This window comes from Desmodus rotundus, chromosome 4, assembly GCF_022682495.2.
Source record: "Desmodus rotundus isolate HL8 chromosome 4, HLdesRot8A.1, whole genome shotgun sequence".
Lineage (NCBI taxonomy): Eukaryota > Metazoa > Chordata > Mammalia > Chiroptera > Phyllostomidae > Desmodus > Desmodus rotundus.
In genome coordinates this window covers 11,800,366-11,824,099 of record NC_071390.1, presented here as the reverse complement: position 1 = coordinate 11,824,099, position 23,734 = coordinate 11,800,366, and the positions used below count along the sequence as shown (strand labels likewise).

General features: G+C 45.4%; 1 protein-coding gene across 7 annotated transcripts in view; it reads right to left on the bottom strand.

The window, feature by feature from the left end:
• Positions 1-1,272: 1,272 nt before the first annotated feature.
• ABLIM1 (actin binding LIM protein 1) overlaps positions 1,273-23,734 on the bottom strand; it is a 258,566-nt gene continuing 236,104 nt past the window's right edge. For 3 of the 7 annotated variants that reach the window (XM_053923090.2, XM_053923091.2, XM_053923089.2), the window contains 7 exons: positions 19,146-19,250; positions 17,383-17,430; positions 14,496-14,642; positions 12,211-12,302; positions 11,314-11,431; positions 9,697-9,761; positions 8,852-8,993 (listed from right to left, as the gene is read on the bottom strand). In XM_053923090.2, the coding sequence (XP_053779065.1) occupies positions 8,892-8,993; positions 9,697-9,761; positions 11,314-11,431; positions 12,211-12,302; positions 14,496-14,642; positions 17,383-17,430; positions 19,146-19,250 (677 nt within the window). In that variant the 3' untranslated portion in view covers positions 8,852-8,891. Of the gene's footprint in view, positions 5,450-6,553; positions 6,635-7,543; positions 7,619-8,417; positions 8,426-8,568; positions 8,994-9,696; positions 9,762-11,313; positions 11,432-12,210; positions 12,303-14,495; positions 14,643-17,382; positions 17,431-19,145; positions 19,251-23,734 lie in introns of those variants that run through there. The other 4 variants (XM_045191346.3, XM_045191349.3, XM_053923087.2 and 1 more) reach the window with 4 other exon arrangements.

Genomic DNA, 23,734 nt, shown 5'->3' with positions numbered 1-23,734 from the left:
GGGAGGGGATGCTGAGCAACGGGCGAGGCAAAGGTCAGTGGTGAAGGGCCTTGGATCCCCAACCTAGTCTGTTGAGTTTGCTGTGTGTGTGTGCGAGGGCTAACCACTGGAGTGAGGCAGGGAGTCCACAGCCAGCGGCATGGCGGATCAACAGGGGCAAATGCCCCAGGCAGCATAAGAGGAGGACTGAAGGAGCCACTGGCCATGGTCATTAGGGACTGAACTGGTGACACTGGTGTGGGGGGAGGCAGCTGTTAACAGGACACAGACCCCCAGTTGGGGCTTCCTGACCTGCTTCCTATAGTAGTGAACTAAACGTGCCAACTCTCCTAAGAACCTCTTTCCAACTTCCAGGTGAGGGCCTACTGAATGTGAGTGCCATTGGCCCCGCACGGGCGTCATGGATCGTGTGTTTGTGTGCCCCCCAGTTCATGTTCAACCCTCACCCTCAATAGGAAAGCAATGAGATGACGAGGGACAGAGCCCTTATGAGGGGGGGCAGTCCCTGTAAGAAGAGACAGCAGAGCACTTGCTTCCTCTCGTTGCTGGCCGCCCTGTGAGGACATAAGACGGTGTCTACAAACCCAGCAGGCTCTCTCCAGGCCCCTGACCGGCCAGCGCCTGGACTGTGGGCCTCCCAGCCTCCAGAACTGTAAGAAATACGTGTTTGCCGCTCAAGCCCCCGTTGGTGGTATTCTGCTACAGCAGCCCCAATGGACGAAGACAGCAGGCCTGGGAGACCCACGGCAGAGCAGCAGGAGCTGAGGCCGCCTAGAGTACAAAGAGGTCCTGGCAGTGAAGAGCAAAACGTCAGAGTGCTTCACTTTAAACAGGTACTGCAGGGGAGGGCAAAGATTTGAAAGGTGTTTTCCTCCCACTGCGGCTGAGCTTCTTAGCCAAGTGGCCCGTGCGCCTGACGGTCCAGAATCCTTTCCCCGCTCACCTCCCCAAACTGTCAGCCTTGTCTAAAAGATGAGACTGTGTCACGAACAAAATCAAACACCAGCCAGTGCCACAGCTCGATTAAAAATGGTTCTTTAGTCGACCCGGTCGCTATGGTCCAAATCACCGGACAGTCCTGGTATATATACCCTATTTGGTTGCATTTCCCTCACCAGCTGGCCTTCCTATGTGATGAAAATGTATTCCTAAGGCTTTGGTTTGATTCTGGTCTCATTTTGGTTATTGGAGGTTAGGCTGGGGCTTTTTCGAATGGGACCGCTCTGTAGAGGGAGCAGGGCAACGAGAAAGCAAACACGACGTGGAGGCATCTACGAATAAAGCACGCACTTTATTCACTGAGTCCTAAGTATAACGAAGACCCAGGATACAGCGCAGAGGGGCGAGTGCTGTTGCAACAGGAGCATGGAGAAGGTTGGAATCGTAAGCACAGCGACGTGGGCCACTGGCCACCTCTGCAGACCAGCACGCGGTACTCAGGGTGCAGACAGACACCCACTCACTTTCACGGGGAACACGACACATCTTTGACACAGCAGTTCTTCCACATATTTGCTTTCATAATTCTGAAAAGGGGGGGGAGGGAGGGCGGGGGGAACAGTGGACCTGCTAACACTTGAAAAAAATTCCATAACCCCAACAGAAATGGAAAGAATCGGGAGAGTTTCGAGGCAGGGTTGCCGGCAACTCACAGAAACTGCACACGTTCGTTACCGGGTGGGTCTGTACATAAAAGCCCCAGAGAACATCAATTTTGAGGACGTGGGTTTTCTCTCCCGCAGGGTGAACAGACGTCTGCACACGCAATGATCAGCAGCTCGCCGCCTTTCTGAATGGTGGTGTACACAGTAGGGTCTGCTGCCTTTGGTGAATGGGCTCAGCAAGTGACTTGGAATCTTCACTCTCAGGAGAGACACGTTGGGGGAGAATTTTATTTAATGATACCAATCGCCACTCAATCGGGTTAAGTGTCAGAATATGTTGGATTTCTTCCATTTTGCTGTGCACACAAAAATTGTTCAGGAAGTTTCTTTCGGCTCCAACTGCCCACCTCCCCCTTTCTTTTTGAGCTTGCCATGAATTCAGCTTGCCCAGACAAACACACAAAAACCCATATGCAGAGCACATCAGTCACCATCTCCCTAGTTTCCTGGGCAGCAACGGGAAAGACAGTGTTTTTGTTTTTTGTTTTCTAAATGCCAAAGTAGAAGTTTCTCATTCTTTTCATTATAAAAAGGTGCTTCCCCTGACGTACATCAGCACTATGAGATGGTGCCATCAGAAATCTCAAGTCCAAAGTAACCTTTTTTTCCTGGATAGAACGCTCTTCAAAACGGAGGACTAATGAGTGAGTTTTAGGGGCATACTGACAAGCACTTGGTGTGTCAAAGAAAAATAATTTTAAAAAATCAGATAAAATCAAGTCCGGCTTAGGAAGTACTGATTAAACAGTGACCGGAAACACAGAAGAGTGATTTGTGAAAACTGAGGCTGCTTTAGAGGAAGCAGAAGGGCTGGGGACGCAGAGGCCAATTTCCTCCGGCCGTCACTCAGGACAGGCACAGAGAAAGCCCCGGGGCCAGCGGCCTGGAGGGGCCCCCTGAGCCCTCAATACGCAGGGGGTTACGGCCACCGAGTTTGCCTAGAAGAGTTTTTAGAAAAACCTACTTAGTCAAAATGGTTTGAGTTTTTGAAACTAGCAAAAGCATATATAGTTTATGTAATCATCTGAGAAGCAATTCTTTAGAAAAAGGTGTTTGCTTTCAAGTGTAAAGAAATTAGGTGAAAGTTTTATAAACATTTCCAGCAAAGGCTCCCCCAGTGGAGCTGACGGACGTAACCAGATTGAGGACCGGCTGCTCCAGTCTCACCTCAGAAGAGGAGACTCAGCTTGGGAACAACGGCCTGGGAGGAGGGGGAGAGGCTAGAGGGCAGGACGGATAAAAACAACTTTTTGTTTGTCTGTTTTTGCACCGTATTACCCATTAACTCTAGCTTCCCTGTTCAAGGTTGCAGAGAACAGGCAGTTTGTCTGGCGTTATTGAAGAATTCACATTACAAACATCCCCTAACCAACCCAAACCACAATGTGGACGTGTGGCTAGCTGGACAAGGGTCCAAACGCTCTTTGTGTCTCATCACAAATCACGCAGGAAGACGAGATGGTACCCTGGCTCTTCTGGAAGAAACTTGAAAGGAAGCGCTGCTGACTTTCATAGTGCCGTAAAGGCCTCTTTTACTCCACATACCCAGTGTGCTGAAAGAATCGTAAGGAAGCCCAATGCTTATACATGTAGCCCTTGTGTCTGCACCAAAGAAGCTTGCCAGGTGTCTAATTCCATCCCTACAGTGAACAATCCCTGTCCATTTGACCGTGTTCACGCCTGGAATTTTTACGAGCAGTGCAGGGCGGGGCTCAAGCAGAGAATACGGATCCCTGGTGCAGTGGCCTGGATGTTTTGAGAACAAGCTTGCTGAGCCCCATTTAACAAAGCGGGTAGTGTGTTGTGACCCAGGTATTGGGTCTGGCAGTTAGGAGAAGCAGGTTACCTCTGCAGCCCGGAGCCTTCTGCTGGGGAGTCGGGTTGGGGAGCCCACTCTGCATTGGGGTTCACTGCCCCCACTGCAAAGCACAGCACCATTCTGCTTGCGAACAGGAGGCTGCTGGCATTTTCGGGCAGTGCATGTTTGCATGGCGTAGTTTAAATTTCCCAATACACCTGACGTGGCTAGAAGCTCTTCTCCCTTCTAAGATGGATGCAGAACCAAATTCGAAAGGTACAAGGAAAGCACAGTTTCGTTAGTGGGAACAGGTTTTGGGCTCAGTTTTTGAACCATCACTGCAGTTTTTCTGACATGGGTATTCGATCTGAGTGTGTATGGGGCATAATCATCAACCAATGAAAACATTGAGGGTCCTTTTTGGCCCCGCAATGGCAAAAAGTCTCCCCACCAGCCTAGTGCTGGGACCCCTGTTGCTGATGGTGGCGGGGAAACACAGGGAACACACCGTGGTCCCCACCCCTCATACTTTGCCACATTAGGACACCAGGCTGCCAGCGCAGGTGAGGTCAGAGAGGAGATGGGGCAGCAGGAATATCGAATGAAGCAAGAGGCAGCTGATGGATGCGAAGGAGCAGAACTGCACTCTAGTCTGGCTTCATTCAGACCAAGGAACAGCTGGTCTTGCAGCTCCACCTGGTCAGAGCCGTTTGCAGAATAAGTTAGTAGGTCGGATGCACGTGCGTGTGCACACACGCCACGGGGCCAACCGCGCTGGGCAAGAAGAGAAGCAGAAAAGGCCAAATTAAAACAGTTTCAAGCAATCTACCCTGAAGGTGCAGAGATTTAAAACAGAAAACCATGCCTTTCCTTAGCCAACTAATGAAAATAACTTGAAAAAAGAACCCGAAACCAGCATGGGCGTGATTCAATGCAGAGGATGCCAGATGCAAAGCAGAACATGGGAACTTGCGTTGGTGGGACACAGAACTTCTTTTTGCCAAGAGTGCCATAGCCCCTGGGCAGAAATCACCTAACGGCATGCCACTGTGCCAATCTGGAGACCATGTTCCCCTTCCTTTCTGTGTAAAGGGGGGACAAGAGAAAGCTCCAGTCCCTGGTGGGGAGGGAGAGGGAATCGCATTATCTGAAGCAGAAAAGGAGTGAAGGCAGCTTTTCCTTTCATTCCTTTTCCTTCTTTTTCTCTTGAAAAAACGTTTGAAAAAACAATAGCTAAGTGGCTTATGAACCAGATCCTGGCTAACAGCACAGAACAAGGAGATTGTTAAAAATGACTCCAGCTGCTACTGAGCCCCTCAAGCAGAGTTGCGGGTTCCCAGGCTGGGATTTCTACCCTATGGGAGTGCAGAGCTATGTGAGGCCAGCGAGCAAAGGTGTGTGCAAAAGGCTGCTACCACATGGACGTGTCCCTAGGGCTCTTTCTCCTTAGCCACTCTGCTACATAATAAATATATTCATACTTTGGAATTACGACAGCTGCTTTTCCCACGCGGCATCCTAAGGGCACTTGCTGGCTCTGGTCCATACAGCCGGCACTGTCGTCGGACAACAGTTAAAAAACAAAAGGAGGAGCTCCTGTTGTGTGCATCAGGTGAAGTGAAAGGGTCACCTGCAAACACTACTGTCGCGTGTGGGAACACAGAAATTTCTACCCCATTGTTCCTTGGCGAGCGTTGCCATTGGCCGGCCCAATGTTTGGCTCGTGGGTGTTTTAATCAGATTTTTCCCTCTTTGTTGCCAAGGGAACAGTAGTTTGCAAAGTCTCCAATCAGGTTTGGGCCTTAATACAACATCCTATGTGTCACTGCTATCGTTAGTCCTTTTTTTCTGATTGCTGTCTACGTGTGGGGACTTAGAAGAGTTTTGCTTTTTTCTTCATTTCGTTGCGTCTCCAAAGAGGTAACTTGTCAAACTCCTGGATGGGCATTCCAAAGATCTCCCAGAACACTTCTGGGGCTAGGTGGCGCTGCAGAGGGACAAAAGAACTGCGGTCAGTCCTGCTGTCCATGCCTATGGCTTTGAGAGTTGCTCTCCTGTTTATAAGCAATCATCTTGAAGAGCAAGACAGAATTGTGGGAGAGGAGTTTACCTCTGAGGCTTGTTAGCAGGCATTGCCCCTTGTTATTCCTTACCTGGCTGGGCCAGGTGAGCACCCTCCCCACCAAACAAAGAGCTGGTAGAATACTAACAATTATTAGAATAGCACTGAATGGTGGTGAGACATAGGAAGGTGATTTATTATGCTGGAGGTGACTCTGCTTCAGGTCCTTGGGATGTTGAGAAAGATGCAGAGAAAATGGACCATAGCAATAAGAAAGTCAGAGAAAGACTTCCAAGAGGTCCTTGGGGGGCCCCAGGCTTCCTGCTGGCTCCGCCACAGGAGTCGAGGAGGAGGCCGGGCCTACTGAAGGGCATTCCAGCTGTTGTCCCTCCTGGAAAAGTCTTCCTAGGATACTGGAGACTTGATTCTTTGTGCTAGGCTGACCTTGCATACAAAGGCACTGCCTTTCATCAGGGAAAAAAATGATTCTTTCTGAGGCTGGCAGCCAGGGCTTTTCTTAATTAAAATCATTCAGATGGAAAAATACAAAGATCAGTCTTCCAGGTCTAAGGAGGTCTTGGGTATGCATGCCCAGATCTCCTTTCAACAAGGAATGTGGAAGCAGCCGAGAGAAACCTGCTCGGCCCAAACCTCTTTATTGGGTGTTCCCTCCCCTCTCTCAATGGACTCAGCCGAGGCCCAGGGGAAGGCAGGGCTCTGGGGATGTCTGAAGAGGGATGGAGGGTCCCTTCTATGCCACCAGCTGGACTTATGGCAACACCGAGTTCCCAAAGAAAATGACTAAAGTCATACCAGGTCTCCTGATGGCTCTTCTGGATCTTACTTAATGCTGATCTTTTAAATGTAAATATAGGTTTTTCTCCAAAGTTATCACTAAGTTCCACCTACGATATGAGGGTGATCCGTTTCATTTTTCTGCCTGCATGAAAACATTTCTTAGGGGAAAGTTGGAGGAAATGCACTGGGAGCTGCCGATGGGGCTAGATTTTTATTTATTTATCTATTTACCTCCAGCCTCGTTCTGTCCACATCTCTCAGGATTTTGTTGCGCCCTCTGTTGGTCACCTTGAGCATCTCATATGGAAATATCTGAGAAGGAAAGAAAAACACCTCTTCTAGAACACTGCTGTCCATTTCATTAATAAGCAGGGTCTGCCTGAAGTCTAGTGGCCCCAAGGTGGAGCTCCTAAGATTATAATTAGAGCATCTGAGGCCCCAGTGTGCGGGGGCAAGTTCTGACATATCCCCACTGCCCACCAGGGTCTCACGTAGCACTGCGCCTTTGGAGGTTTGGTTGTGTGAAAGAATACAAGTTTTCCATATCTTGGGGATGCAAGTCAAAACTAGAAGAGAACTGACATTACGGGCACACATTTGATACAGTAGGAGACTGTTACATGTACTTCAACAACCTTGTTCCGTGGCTGGCTCACGGAGCCACGGAGCCAGGCAGGCCCGGAAGCAGTGTTTCTGGTGGATGACATACTGAAGTAAGTCCCGGTGAGGGTCACCAGGGAGCACGGCCCTTGGACACCTCTGGAGGTACAGGATGTTCTGGAGCTAGGGCAACCAGCCATCCGAGCTTGCCAGGGGCAGGGGAGGGTCCCGGGATGCCAGACTTCCAGTGCCACACTTGGAAAGGCCTGGGCAAACTGAGACATACTGGTCACGCTCTCTGGAGCCATCTGCAGTGGCAGCCCTCTGCACTGGGCATGCCTTGTAATGCTCAGGGCAAGGGACTAGTTAATTCTGACGTCCCAGGAGACGTGCTGCTCCTTCCTGTGAGCACATGGCATCACATGCAGTGAGGACTCACACCTGCTGACTCGGTGTGACAAAAAAGAGCCAGATGGCAAGATGGCTTGCCAAAGGTGCCAGCCTAGGGCCAAGAGAGCCTCAACACTGAGGCTGGTGGAAAGACAGAAAACCAAATCTCTCTTAGGGTTATGTCCCAGCTTGTCATCCTCATACAAGAGGGGAGACGGCCGCTGCACTTGCCTTTGGTTCCAACATGTTGGGCATAGACACTCCTCGGTCCATTCTCATGCCAGGCATGTGGCCGTCCGGGAGGGTCTGCAACAGAAAGGCTGGTTCAGGGAGGAGCGCGGGACAGCGTGGGAGCTGAAGGGAGAACCTTGTAGGCTCCCAAGGCTTCCTGTTCGGATCTCAGATCCTCTCCACCACTTTATAGACGCGCACCTTAATTACTACGGCTTTTTCCGAAGGAGATCCTTGCGGAGTCGGAGCAGGAATACTGGGAGAAATAGCCTGGCTTAACTATATTGACTAATCCCCGATTTAGGCTCCGACTATGAAAGTACGTGGTACATGAAAAAAAAAGGTCAAGTTTATAATTGTCAATTCCTTATTTTTATCTTATGTTTCTTTGCATAGTTTTCCTTTTCTCATTCTGCCATCATAATTTTAGAAGGTTCAGGTTGTAGGAAGAAAGGAGTGGCACCAACGCATCTCTTCCTTTTTTTGCCAAGACAGTAGCTTGTTTTCACATGGGACCAGGCAAAGGAGGGAGGACTTCAAGCACCGAGTCATTATCATTAAAAGAGAATAAGCTATACATGGGGGGACCCTAGGTGCTTGTCTACACCCCTGCAGACAGCACTGTTCAAGGCCACAGCAAGAGTGCTTGGACAACTGGCCTGGTTCGTGCCACGTCCCCATGGCCTGCAGGGGCAGCCTGACCCGTGCACAGCCACGCCCACTCCCACAGTTCCTCACGGCCACGGACTAGTGACCACATGGGTCAACCCGAGTCAGCATCTTCCCAATAGAAACCCTTCCCTGGGGCAGCAACTGGGCTGGAAAATGCCGGTTCTGCCAGGGTGGCCAACTCCAGAAAGACAGGGTTCCATACCTGGTAGTCTGCAAAGAAAAGAGAAACGAAAATGTCAGAAGGGAAAAACCACAGAGAATCACGGACACGTTAATGGAGAGCCTGTGTCCTACTGCCCTGACCCTACTGGGTCCCCAGTGACCCAGTTCCCTCCCTGCTCGGGTTTCAGTTATCAGTTAGAAAACGCCTTTCTCTCGTGGAAGTTTCCCCACCACCCAGAAGATGTTTCTGTCTTCTCTCGGCATCTCCAACCATTGCATTTACCCCACAGAGCCTCTCCCTCACTGCACCTCCGGGAATTTAGCAGAGTGCTCAGCACAGAGTAGGAGCGATGAATTCATTCTTACAAACTCGCTCCTCATGGTCTCATTTCACTAGAGATCCCTTGAGATTTTAATAGATGCCCCATTAGCCTGCAGAAGGTTGGTGTGGCCCCACTCCAAAGTGCAATGAGCCCACCCGATGCCCTTGTCATCACATGGCCTCTGCTCAACCTCAGCCACAGCCAGGCAACAGTGCGCCTGTGGGACCCTTACCTCGTATGCCCCCGCTGACGTCCCCGTAGCTGTTGTACTGAGCGAAGTCTGTAGAAACGGGCTGAAATGAGAAAGGAACTGTGGTATTAGAAACTCTACTCCCCACTGTTTATCTGGGAGACAGGTGAAAAGGTTGAAAGAATTTACAAAACCTAAGAATTCTTCCCAAGTTGAAGTCCTGGGACCTCATCATTTTTCTTCCCTCTTTCTTCTTCTGCTTCTGCAGAATCTCTTTGTCTTTGGTAGTACATTCAATGCCACCACTCAGCAGGTCCTTGGCAAGCAAGTACTTCTTGCTAATAAATAATCAGACATCTCTCCACATAGCTAAACATCTCTCTATAGTTTAAACGTGGACTAAAACATTTATTCCATGTTTTGTGGCGATGCAGGTGCCAAAAACTTTCCTATATATTTTTTTTACAACAAAGATAAAAGCTCAACTAATTACTTTTTGCTTGAGTGTAGAAATATCTGCCGCCCTGTTATTTAATCTAGTTTTCCCATAAACATACACAGGCTATTCTTTTATCCAAAGTCAATTTCTTTCTTTCAATAGAAATGTTCATTTTGCCCATAACCCAAAGTGATTCAGCAGGAGATCGGGGAGATTACAATTTTCATTATACGCTAACTCCGAGAGCAGCATGCCAGACACATTCAGACAGCAGCATCACGTCCGATGCATGCAGAGTAGCACATCAGCACTTCAACCAGGACTGAAGCGGGGATAAACTCGGAAACAACAGATTGCCAAATCTTACCCGGTGAAGCCCATTTCTTCCATAGCCTGGGAGAGATGAGGTTTTAGATGATAGTACATGTGATGCTAAATGAGGAAAAAGGTAAAAAAGCAATGGTTAGGGAACAGGAAGTCCCATTCTTTAATGAAATTGGCGGTATATCTTCTCCCTTGCAGAATACAAGATTTAGAAAGAAAAATTAGTCCAAATAATATTGGGCTCAAATGTTGACAAAATGCCACCATGGTGGGTGATGCAGGGAATGAGTGGGTGTGATATTACCAAGGAGGGGTGGGGAAGGTGTATCTGAATCCTCGATACAACCCTAATAGTGCTGTTGTTATTTCCATTTTGCAGGAGAAGAAACAGGAGCTGACAAAAGTTAAGTACCTTGCCCCAGGTTACTAAGCCTGTAAAGACTGATTTGGAGCACTGATTTGAGCTCAGGGCTACTTGGATGAATAAGCCTATGCCTCAGTTGCCATGGCAGCAGTCACTGACCCGAAAGTCAACCACGAACGTTATCAATATCTACTGGCCAGCCACCATTGGACTCCTGGGAGGCCTGGGATAGGGTGTCCCACCAACAGCATGGATGCCTCATAATCTGCTGGGCTTTGGGGAGAGCAGACCTGCCCATGAATTCTGGCTCTGTAACTTAACCTCCCTGCGTCTCGGGGCACAGCATTTCATCTTGTTCAGTCTTCACTTCTTGACCCATGTAGGTACGATGCTACATATTCTTATAGAACATAATCACAGAGTCAGATGGAACTCCAAAGAGAAGTAAACCACCTAATCCAAGGTCAGTGCCAGGGAGGCATCTAGGAGAGGTAGCAGGGCAGCCAGTTAAGACTGTTGGCTCTGGGGTTATGATACTTGGTTCCTCAATATGAGTTTTGCTAGTTATTGGTGATGTGACCAACCCAGGTAAGTGACTTACACTTCCCATACCTGAGCTTCAAGACTGGGACAATAATAATAATATCACCTATCTCACTGGTATGTTGTAAAGAATAAATAATATTTAGCAAAAAATGCTTATATATGGTAAACATTCAACATATTTTTAAAGAACCCTCAGGAGAGAAAACTAGGTGCTAGTTCAGAACATGGGAGAAGAAGTCTTATGGGTTAAGAGCATTAGCTTTTGACAAATGTGAGCAGGCGGAAATATCCTCATAAACGATTTCAGCCCAGTGCGTAGGTAATCTCCTTCAAAAGTGTGACAAACGACACCGTTAGTCTTCAGCATGTGTACTGAGTATATTAAATAAAATTATAATGCTTACAACATGTAGTTGGTGCTCTTGACAGTCCACAAGCATCCTGTTCTCTCTATGGATTTCCTCTGTGCCTCTCCCTCTGAGGTGACTATTCTAACCTGACCTCTGCGTTTTCGGGATCCTCTAAGTGCTCCCCCATTTGCAGCAAGAAGAAAACACACATTTAGGGAAGAATCGTGGCATGATTATGCGCTAAGTTGACATGAAGTGGGTTTCCCACACTTCCTTCCCTATGGAATGCTCTGTGGGTCCCACCGGAAATGTCTCTTCCTCTCCTATAACAGTCAAAGCCGGCCGCTCGCAGGCAGGTGGCTGCTGTTGGCTCAGGGAAGGTGGCGGGTCTACTGCTCACCTGAGTTGATGGGAGAATCATAGCGACTGGCTGACAGAGATGACCTCTCCCGGCTCTCTCTCTCCTTCTCCCTCTCCATCTCTTCTTTCAGTATCAACTGCCCCAGGCCTGAGTTGAGCTATTCGCAAAGAAAAGATAAGTGGAAGGGAAGCCTGCAATTACTTTCATGAAAAAGGTGATTTCTTTTTAGAGGGTCTGGCAAGGACTCTGGCGAAGCCTGGATCTGTGTAGTCCCAGAGCTTGTGGTTCTCCAAGAGCTAGGCCAGGTTCTGGACCTTGAATCTGACAGCCCTTTCAATGTCAAGGCTGCATGTCCCTGAGCCGGGCTCCACGCCAGAAGAACGTTCTCCCTCCTTTGCCCTCCCCCAAAGTGCCAGCAGGTGAGCTCCGGGGGCATGTGTGACTGGGTGTGGATTTTTGATGTAGGAAGCGGAGACTGAGGATAGTAGACTTTCAAAAGAAATTACATTGTTTCATTTAACAACAATGCAAATTTTAGTAAACTCAGAAGAAGAGTAACCCATAATCTCCCACTCAGAGATATCCATTTACATTCTGTTTTATAGCCATCCAGTACTTTTTACGCACATATTATACAAAATTGGGATCATGCTATAAATGCAACTTGGTATCCTATAACTTCATATGACTCACATTGTGTGTGTTTCCAATATGATTAAGTGTCTTTGGAAAATGTTATTTGAAAGGATTCATCAGTTCCTTACTGGGGTAAGAACCCACTAAGTACTCTGTCATATTGCAATCTCTAGAAGCAAGCCCTCGAGCGCTGGGACCGCTTCTTGCTCATCTTGGGGGCTCACTCATAGTAATCACTCCTGAAATATGGACCGAATAGAACAGAATTGAAGACTGCAGCAAAGCATTTCAAGGACAAACCTTCATTAATTGCTCTTCTTGAAGCTGCCGGCGCCTCAGAAGTTCCTCGTCGTCTTCTTCTCTGCCGCTAGACCGGCGTCTCGTGTCAGCTCCTAATTCCACAGCAAAGACAACTTCTCACATTAGCCTCATGGCAAGGGGGTCGTGCGGGAGTAGGCCACCTGTGCTCAGCTGTCAGGCTGTCAAAGTCAGCGGTGGTCTTGACCATTAACGAACAGCACAAGGGGAAAAGGAGCCTACCACCAATTTGGCACCCTGGCTGGTTTCTCGAGACAGTGGTCTGTTTGACAAGCCAGGTGAACGTGCGACCCAGGGAGGCACGGATTCTGTTCGCCTGATAATTGGTTGGCTCAGTTAAGACTCAGGTTGGCCCTGCGATCGGGGCTAAGTCATTCCGCTGACCACTGGCCAGAGCCCTGCAGTCAGTGGGAGGGACTTCTATACTTACTATTATTTTGCTGTCCCTAAGGTCAATTTTCAAGTAGAGAGAAATCCAAATTCATCCACGTACCTTTAAATAGTCACTTTTTTATGACAAGTTTTAAAACCTTATAGTTTTCTCTTCTGTTGAATATATAGTCTTGCCATAATAATATTACCCTGTCTTTTACCCTTAATGAACTCATTAACAAGTATGCTTTTTATTTTTCTCTTAAGGGATGGGTCTCTAATGCTTCCTTTTTCTCAATCCTCTGAAAAATAGTTATAAAAAAGTGTTCTACTAATAAAAACTCTCAATACAGCAATATAGCTAAAAAGTTACTTTGGTGCAGTATAGCAAGTCATGTATAATTTTTAAGCTTCCTGGTAGAGGAGAGACAGGGGGTGGAAAGGAAGAGTCTGTCTAAATGGTTGGAGAATTAAGATAATTACTGTTTTTTCCTAAATTGCTTGAATTAATCTGACTGCGGGAGGAAACAGGAAAGCTTGCTAATCTAATCAAAATAAACTTTCATAGTCTCAGTTTCTCTTATTTTGATTAATGGACCCGAAATTGTCTTCATTCTAGAACCCCAAAGAGCTTTAAACTATTTAGTGATGGCAGTTTCAACAATAAAATGTTAATTCTCCTACCCTCTTTGGGCCTGGCTACTGTGGTGCCCCCAGTAAGCAACGTGACTGATGTGGGACCCCAAAGGCCCCACGAACTGCCTGGCAGAGAAAAGCTGAGGATCGATTCTTAGTTCCTAAAATCATAAACGTCAAGGTGGATGTTCTCTCTTTATACTAACAAAACTTAATAAACGCAAGTTTGTAAGAGGTAGCTATACCTCAAGTCAACATCACATATTGAAGACTTGTGAGTAGTGGACCCAAGAGACAGATTTGTCCTTCAGCTATTTCCATACCTGTAAATTGTTTTAAAATCTACTTATATTGCTTATAAAAGTTATTCCAAAAACAAATTGATAAAAAAATAGCATAATGGAAAAAAACTTGGAAATTTTGGAAAATTGAAGGCCTTTTATGTTATCAACAGAAATGTGATAAGATAGTCATATCTTTGTATCTTGGTAAAGCCAGCGTGCTAAATTTCCAGTATTAGCGTCGGAGTTTGCTAACACCAGTGTTTAGGCCAAGTGATTCCACAGCTGACAAAACAGTAAAGACACAGACACAATTCTAAAGCGTAAATCTGGGGGTCGAAGCAAAGAATGAAACAGCTCAAATGTGACATTTTATAGCACAGAACCATGGAAATGACAGATGTAAAATCACAGAACCTTCCACGAGTAATATCTCAGAACATGCACTGCTCTGTGGTAGCCCTTCTTAGAAATGGAGAACCTGATCTCGTAAAGAGAAGTAAAAGTGCTTCAGTGTTAAGCCTGGTTGTTAAGAGAACTGTAATTACAATCAGAAATAGTCTAAAACACGTTTAAATGAAAGAAGACACGCGTCTGGGGATAACTCGGTTAATTCATCCACTAATTTCTAGTTATACAGGACGATGTTCTTGCCAAGAGGTTTTGATTCAAAGGTGTTCGGAAGCGTTCCTGATTTTGCAGGAATAGCTCTGAGGGTCCACGCGCATCATCTGTTTTAGACCAGTTCTGCATCTTGGTGAGTTGGTTAGAGCATGCCTGGTGATGGGGCGTTTGTAACTTGGAGACACTCTGCACACACATCAATACCACATTAGTTCTTTCCACTATTCTACCTCTTGGTCATGCGTTTCTTAAAAACCTTTATGAGAGGACTCATTTCCCTGCATATTTTTAAGCATGGCGTTTTGAGATCCCCTAGCTCTCTGTCCATTTGGCTTAGCTGTAACAGTCGCATACCTACGGCGGCAAATGAGGGGGGACCAGGCCAGTGGTCCGTCTCAATCTTTGGGATCTCGCTGGGGTCTGGAGCCTGGGCTGCTGGGAACTTGGAAAACTTGATGATATCTTCTGAAGACTTGCTCTGGGCTGCCAAGGCAGCTGCATCTAGGTGGAACCAGGGGGAGCTTAGCTACCGGTTTGCAAGGCCATGGTGGTAACCCACTCACATAGTCTTGTTCTCGCCATTATCAGTTGCCCAGTCACTCAGTGGTGCCCAGTGACAGCCCAACTCATGCTCCTAATGCTCACTGGAAACAACGCTTCGTGGTACATCTCTTCGGCATCTGTTCTGGAGCTACGCTGTCCGGTACTAGCTACATGTGGCTGTTTAAGTTTAAATGAAGAAAATTATCCAACTAAAAATCAGTGCCTCAGTTGCCTATTTTAAGGTCACATGTATTAGATAGCATGGTTATAGAACATTTCCATCATCCTAGAAATTTCTATGGGACAAATTCCTAAAGCAACTAGACATCTGAATTAGTAACCTAAAAGTAAAGAGCTAAGTTAAAAGCACAATGCTGTCCTTGGATTGTTAATCATAAGCGGGCTGGCTGGCTTTGTCTTTTGTCTTTTTAGCCACAAATATATCACATATCATATATATATGTAAATATATACATCTCCTTATATATTATATATATTCTCGAGTCCTAGAAGAAATGGAAATGGGAAAAGTGGCTTTCAGCGAGCAGGATCTCAGCATGGTGACTGATGTTTCCTATACCCAGTCTTTGTTTTGTTCAAGGGTCTGCGCACAGAAGTGAGTCATCTGACTTTAAAACAACAAGAGCCAGACTAGCAGCAGCATCGGCGCACAGCGCTCTGCTACAGGAAGACTTGCTGGCTCGGAGCCCTGAATGTAATGCCAGAGACGGAGCAGAACAAACCGGGATAAACGGTCAGGTCTTAATTCTGGCTAATTCTGCAGAGCGACCTGGGATGTTAGTAAACATTTCAAAATATATTCATAATGCCTTAAACAAGACTTCCCTCCTCCCTGGGTTCCCAGATATTTGAACCTGAAAAGAACTTTTAGAATCTTGTAGAAAACTTCTAGGTCACAGTCTGCCTAAGTGGCCTGACCAAGGTCGTCCCCTTCGTCATAATAAGGAGTAAGGTCTTAGCTCGGTTTGGAACAGGTTTCTCTGAATCGTTAACCTCATGAGAAAACTGCATAATGTATCGTCTTCTTAAAGAAGAACATGTGTTAGTGTATTAAGGACTGAGCTCTGCATCACCAAAAAAATAAAATAAATAAAATAAAAAATAAAGCAGGACTTTATTTAAATCTAGCATTCTCCCAAATGCATTAGGGCTCCTGGAGCCCTGTTTTGCAGAACGGCCTTTGGGAAGTGATGCTTTGGATGTGCTAGTCTTAATGAATGAGCACAGTCTGAAAGGAAGGAAAGAGTGAAAGTCAGAGTAAATTTCAAGAAAACAAGCCAATCGATCCCTTCCAAATAAATAACCTAACATTATCCAATCTTTACTCTTAATTATTAGATTATTTTTGTTTAGAGAGGCAGGGCCTAGCAATTTTAGTATTGAAAAAAAAAGTCTCTAAATTGATAAATCAAACTCTGGGAATCTTATTCTTAAATTAAAAAAAATAAAAAAGCATGACTTCAAACAGTACTTACTCATTAGAATTGGTGAAGTCAGTAAACATTCACATGTTAATGAGTGGGTGAGAAGACATTAAACCATAAAAAAACAAACAAAAACAATGTTAACAAACTTAAAAAGCAAGCACATGGTGTAAAATCTTTAAAAAAAAATTAAAAAAGAAAAAACAGACAAGGAAGAAAGTCATAGTTCCACAACCATTAAAATACATATATTCTCTCTTTTCCCCTAGAATGTTGGCCTAAATTTTTTTCCTGTGTTTTTTAAACTTTATTTGCTTTTCACATCATCATAATCTTGAAGAACTTGTTAATGTTAACTACATTTTGAAGGCAGCCTTCAAATTTCCAGGCACAATTTGTGTATACTTTTCTGAAATCACCGAGGACCCGCTTTGGCTTTGTCTGAGCATTCACGGAGACTTAGGGCAGACAGATCTTAGAGACCCCCTGATGGAGGAGGGAAACGCAATTTATGGGTTGTAATATGATTTCCTAGGTTTCAACATTCTGCAGCCCCAGAAAAGGGAAACATAATTAGAAATCCACATCAGTGATTCTTAGTTTGCAGGGATCTCTCTCAGGCACAACAAACTAGCCTAACTCACTGGTTTTACAGATGAGAAAACTGAAGGTCAGAGAAATCGTGTGCATGACAAGCTAAATCTTAGAGCCAACTTTAGGTGACGAGACGGGATGAGGGCTAGGACCTCTGCATCTGTGTGTGTCCCGTCCACGCCATCATCTTCGGGCTCCCTAAGAAACTGGGGAACGGAACAGCCAAGCTGATGTCGGCTTCGTCAAATTAATTTTTCCAGGTAGCTAGCTTTCACTAGTTTTAATTAAACAAATTGTAAGCTGATCCAATTGGTATAGAGATTGGTAAAGTTATTTAACGGTAAAGGGAAGAAACAGTCTCACTAGGCTGTCTGTGAATCCCGGCACGGCTCTCACTTTCCCTCCCCAATGAACGGAATGATACATGGTTTGATGGGCTCGGAAATGAGCTGGGAGCTTCCTGACCAAGCCAAGTGTCCTCCGTCTAGGGACACCAATTCTACAATATTTGCATCTCAGGAGAAAGTCAGGCATAATTTGCTGGGCGCCCCGGTTTGAGTCTCAAAAGCAGCAGCAGCTAAGCCTTTCAGAGGACAGCAAAGACAAGTTCAGCAGACGCGGCTACTCTAAAGCTAAACGCGCGGGAAGGCGGGTTTTACCATGCTGTTTGTAGATGGGTGGTTTTCGGTAAATGTTGATCCCTTGATCTGTGGAAATGAAAAGCAAAGGTGTGTGATTATGGGAACCAGTTCAGCGATGGGAAAAACAGACCAACCAAGGGGCAAACCAACTGAAGACTCTTGAACACAAATAACCCAGAAGGTCGACTTTTGTATTACAAAGAGTGAGTTACCAGTTACCGGGAGAAGAAATTACAGGAATGAGCGAATTGCTATGGACAAGTGATGTGAAATCCTTTGTAATACATCTTAGGGTATATAGAGATGTCATTAATTGATGAGCCATTTATTTCAAATACACACTTCACTAAAAGTGGGACTAAAACAGGAAGAAATGCAAGCAGTGGCGGTACTCTACGGTAAGGAAGACATAACCAGTTTGGGGAAAATCCCCAAATTGCTATTGTCTAGAAATTGAGCTCCCAGTAGATACCAGTGGCTCAATTTGCTTTTCAACTAATGAGTGGAGGAGTAGAAAGCAATGTAGTAGGATTAAGAGTATTTTTATTTAAAACACAGAAAGTGTTTTTATGCGCAAGGCTAGTCTGATGTGCTACCAGGATGTTTGACAAAATCCTAACTTCTACAGGCCAATTTTTTTTTAAATAAAGAAAAAGACCAAGATACCAAATATTATTTGCATATTTACACAGGGCCCCACTTGATTATGCTACCATTTCACTGTGAGTGCAAATACGCAGGAAATTTCAGCAGCTGTTTCTGCAGAACCGTGGGCACTGTATCTCGGTGGGGCATTCCTCACGCACTAAAGGGGCTCAGCTGCATAATGCTGATGTTCAAGGTTCAATGAAACTTTTTTAAAAAGACCGTCCTATCTTAGTGGCATGAATCTCATTGAAGGTTCCTATGTTTTATTAGGTCGGTTTGAAATGCAAAAGGAAAAAAACAATTACAGATTCCAAATACGTATTCTAACATCAACATAGTGGGTAGTTTATTAAAAACAGTTTCAGCAGCTAAAAGAAGCGAAACAATGGACTTCCCGTGGAAAAATAATATCATGGCTTCTGATGGCCAATCTTGCCTTTACAAATCGAGCTGACCCTAAACGTTATGCTGTTGATGGGTTCTGATTTTTCCAGTTCCGGGTGGCAAATTACTATTTGCGCTGTGACAGCAAATGCCTGTGACTACAGCACGAAGCTGGCAGCACCAAGCCTAAATTGCAAGATATCTTCGTGGGCTCTGGGGGTGCTTGGTTAATTATACACTGCAGAAAGACCACTCAACCAACTCCACTCTACACCGCTCTGAAAAGTCCATGGAAAGAATCTCCATCTTGGAGACAAACAGGAAAAATAAAACTACTCTGGAGGGACGCTGTGGTTCAATCTTTAGAATGAAAAGGTAGCTGATGGCCACTGTGATAATTAACTAGTCGATGACACCAAACCACAGCGCGATATCTCAGAAGCCACTGACAGAAAGGTAAAATCAAAATTTTAGTACGAACAAAACATCTCTACCCTCAGTCCTTCACTCTCTACCTCTCATGCCCCTTCAAAAAAAAATTTTGAGAAAACTTAAACCTTCCACACTGTCCTTGCACTTGACATACAAAATTTTTGAAAGGCCCCCTAGGTCGGATCCTGCAATTTAGGGTTTGTCAACTGTGTGCATCCCAATTTGAAAAGCATGAGAAATGGAGACGAGACAGAGGTGACAAGGCTACACTCTACACTGTGACAGGACACCATGACATAGACCGTGTCAGCTCCTACCTGGAACATGGAAATGTTTAGGGGCCTGAACGTAAGTTGGAGTTAGAGGGCGGCTGTCTGGCCGGTGGGGGAGAGGGGAGTTCCGGCCGCTGGACGGCTCGTTGCCTCCAATGAGAAGGAGAGAACAAAATGAGAGGGGGGGACAGCAATAAAGAAAACAAAGCGCGCTAGTAAAAATTCAAAACAACAAACGGGGAGGAGGGACATTAAAGAAGAGGAACAAAAGAAACAAACTCAACTTATCAACTTGGCTTGCAAAGGTGATACACAAGGTTTAGTTTTCCGAGAGTTCAAATAACAAGGTTCAAGCAGCCGGCAGTAAGATGCGTCATTCCAATGGCGTGTGGTAGGAGGCTGTGAGCAGGCAGCACGCGGGTCGGATGGGAAGTTCGTTAAGAGGAATGGAAAGGCACTCGCTAATGATTTGGGACCAGTTGTTAGATGGTTAAATCCCAAGCATGTGAAGGACTGGGATATGCAAACCCAAATACAACCCAGGCATGATGGCAGTGGCTGGTGATTGGAATGTATTTCTTTGAACGGAAGGCTGAGTCTGGGAAGCCGTGTGGTCGCCCAGTCCTTCCCCTTAGCAACACAGGATGCCTTCATTGCAGCATTATGTTCTGTTTCCTCACTTTGAAACCCACCAGATGGGTTAGACCCCTTTCTTCCAGGTACCGTGGGACCACTTACACCTCTCTCCATCTTTCTCTTCAAAGATGAGGCTCCCCCCAGCCTAACAATTGCATCAGTGAAACATTTGCTGAACACCTGCTATGCTGGGCCCTGAGTTATGACTGAGGGTAAGTAGATGAGTGAGATTTAGTCTCTGCCCTCAAAGGTCTACCTAAGGAGACAGACTTACGACACATAAAAATTAGGACACTCAGATTAGGGTGTGCACCATCAATTCTTCAGGAAAGCTACAGAGAGATATTAGAACTCAGCAGGGCATGGAAGAGTAAGCTTGCCAGGTGGGTGGTGGGCTCAGGTTCCAAAGGGCTGGAACACTATGAGGAAGGAGGGGTGGAAGGGCCATAGTGGGTGGGGATAGCAGGACTGGCCACTGTGGCTGGACAGCACGGTGTTTTTGGAGGAGAGGACTGCTGGGGCTTGGGCGTCACAATCTTGAATGCCACCAAGCCACCATCCCTCCCTTCTGACCCCGAGAACTGCGGGGATGCACTGGGAATGGGGAGAAGTTGCAAAGAGACCCGTTACTGCTCCAAACGGTCCCCTCCCCCACGTTTGAGCAAAGGCCTGCCCCAAGAACACACCAGCAGATGTAGGACTGTCAAAAGTTAATGATTAGAAATGCAATTACTGTTACGATCGAGCTGTAGGTGTTCTTTACATATTTTGGACACCAGTCCCTGATATGACTTGCAAAGATTTTCTCCCATTCTCTGGGTTGTTTTTAACTTTCTTGATAATGTCCTTTGAAGCACAAGTTTTAAATTTTGATAAAGACCAATTCATGTGTCTATTAGTGTGGACAATTTTAAATAAATTATAGATTTTCAAAAAATAGAGTATGAGCCAATTTTTTCCATTGTCTTTATTTTTTTTTTAAATGAGATATAATTGACACATAACATTGTATTAGCTTTAGATGTACAAGAGCCAATTTCTTTAAGTAGGTCAAACTGTTCTAAATCCGGCCAGCAAAAAATGAAATATGTCAACTGCCAGAGTTTTAAAATAACATGTTTCATAACATTTTAATTTCTAAATATGTATATTTTTAGGTAACCAGATCACAGATCTGTACCAAATAGGCAGTAAGAGATTTCAGGTATGAGATAGAAATTTGTTAACTGGCTCAAATATGTATTCGAGGTTTTTAGTTTTCATATTCTGAAACTTTTGTCTTTTTTCCCTCAAGTCACCTTAGCATCTGGCTCCCAGTACATTATAGACTTCACTACCTAAGTCGGATATTAGCTTCTAAAAGTTATGAAGCTTCACTCCAAACTGCTGATCTATTAAAATGCTCATTTCAAAAAATGTTATCTCATTCACCATCATTCTCTTAAAGAGAAGTAATCAGTTCATATCTAAAAAAAATGAGTATAATTAACACAGATACAGGCAAGAAGGGGGAGGAAGAATATGGTTTATGTCTAGAAGAAAATCCTATTTTAAATCTAAGGAAGAACTAGAACAAGATCTCATTCATCTCTGTGTGCTTAGCATAGCGCCTGGCCAAGAGTGAGTGCCTAGTAAATGCCTGTGAATGAATAATCGAAGGAGGCTGAGGGATTAATCCTACAGCTTTTAATGGCCTAAGGTAGTAAGTGCCACTGAGGATTAACCATCATCTTTCTCTTAATTAAAGACAGCAATGGGCTCACAATCCCACCCCATTTTTATAACTTTCCCATTGGAGTCGATCCTCAATAACCCCAATTTATTTGTTCCATTTCAGAAGAATTCTTTACTCCTATAAACATTAGGAATTATTCAGAAGAGCAACCCATAACTGAAAAACAGAATAACTCTTGTAGGCTATTTCCAAAAGAAGTTCCAGAGAGACTCAACTTTCTTGCTCTCTTTGAGCTTGTCCTTTGAAGACTCTTGCAGACTCTGAGCGCTGGCTGCTCCTGCCCCGCATCCTCCACCTCTGACCTCCCCGTACTTGTCCAACGTCAGATATTTCGGGGAAATGTCTGCACAGGTTTTGGTTATAATACCCAATCAGAAGATAATTACTGACCAGTGTCATGCACACATACAACTGTCTGCGTATATGGGACAGAAAGGTTTAAGGTGGTTGAAGATGGCACTTGCCCAAGTGTTAAAAATCTTTCTATCATGCAGGTGCTTTGTTGGTGACTGACAGCAGAAGCTCATCACATCAGGATGCGGCTGGCGACTCTGACGTCCCATGGGTACACCTGGCTGAGGGCTGGCCCGGCTGGGCATGGTTCTTTATTTGGCCGCATACCTTCAGCAACCATTGACTTTTCTAGTTCCTAGACAATGCACTAGTATGTCCAAGCCTTTGTAAGTAGATTTAACTCTATCATCATTTAAAGCCATCCACAAAACATTTTAAAACGCCAGGCAAAGAGTGACTCAGCAACGTGCCCACCTAAGTGATTCTGCACAATATGAGTTCCATACGTCGCTAGGGCTCATTGGGAATAAGGTCTTGGGACGATACTTAATGCTGCTAGGGTTGGGCATCGTCCTACAGACTGAAGGGTCGCAGGTTTGATTCCCAGTCAGGGCACATGCCTGGGTTGCGGGTCAGGTCCGCAGTTTGGGGGCGTATGAGAGGCAACCGATCAATGTTTCTCTTGCACATGGATGTTTCTCTTCCTCTGTTTCTCCCTCCCTTTCCCTCTAATAAATAAGTAAATAACTAAATCTTAAAAAAAAAATCAAGCTCCCATAAGCGCCATGTTTTCCCTCAGTGAGTGTCAAATACTTATCTGAACCATAGCAACTGATTTGGTTTAATACTTCAAGGACACAGAACGTAATGTCTAACAGTACTGCCAAGGGGAGGGAAGAGAAACTCAGAGAGCACAGCACAAACAGATCCCAAAACGAAGCGGAAAGAGTTCTCCCAAGTCTCCAGGCATGCACTTGTCCAAACGGTCCAGCAGCCACATGTCATTGTGGGATGAGGCCGCAAGGAAGGTCGGAAGACAAAAATAAAGACGCACTTGAAAACAAGACAGACGTCACAGAAAATGGGCAGGGAAGCCAATGAGACAGAGCCAGTCCGTGATGTGCGTCTCAGCTTCGCACCCATGCAGGCACCCTCAGCTCCACAGACCCTGAGGACAGGCCACGTGCCCGAGAAACAAGGACCAGGAAGTGGGCTTGGGCAGTGGGAGGCTGGGCTTTGGGCTGCCAGAGAGGTGAGGGCCTTATACTTCTAGCTCTGCCTTCCTGAGATGGTCATCCCACCCTGGGGGCCTCAAGCTCTCCAGCTTACACTTGTTCCAAAGGGTCCCCTGAGACCACTACGCAAGCTCCAAGATAAAAAGTAATGTTCATGTTAGGGTTAGGGAAGGGCCGAGGGAAAACTGGGGTACTCCGCCCGTGTGTTTCTTGAATGGCCGTAAGTTCCCTGCATTCTGAAACTTCCAAATGCTGGAGACGTCTTCCATGTAAATGGATGCAATAACCAAGACGTCATTCTTTGGAGAACCAGCATTTAGCCATTCAACGATATTAGGCTTTTAAAGCAATATAGTTAATACACAAATTGTCCATGATTTATGTTGTCGTTTAGCAAAAAGCTAATCTGATTTTAAATTTGAGCATATAGTATGATGTGCATTGCATTTCCTATCTGAGCAATACGAACTATTTCAAATGAACAAACTATAGGTGTACATCCAGTGAAAAGAAAAGGGGAAAGAGATTATTAGGTGGTTTTTAAGTATAAGTTCAGGGTCATGCCAATCCCTCTTGGCCTGATGTTTTTTATAATTTAAATCCATAATATTTGAGTCAAAAACTTCAAATTCAGACTGAAAACAGAAAACAAAGTATATCCCTATTTTTTAAATGAAGCACCACTGAGGCACACAGAGGTGCTGTAATTTTTATAACTATTTGATATTTCTTCT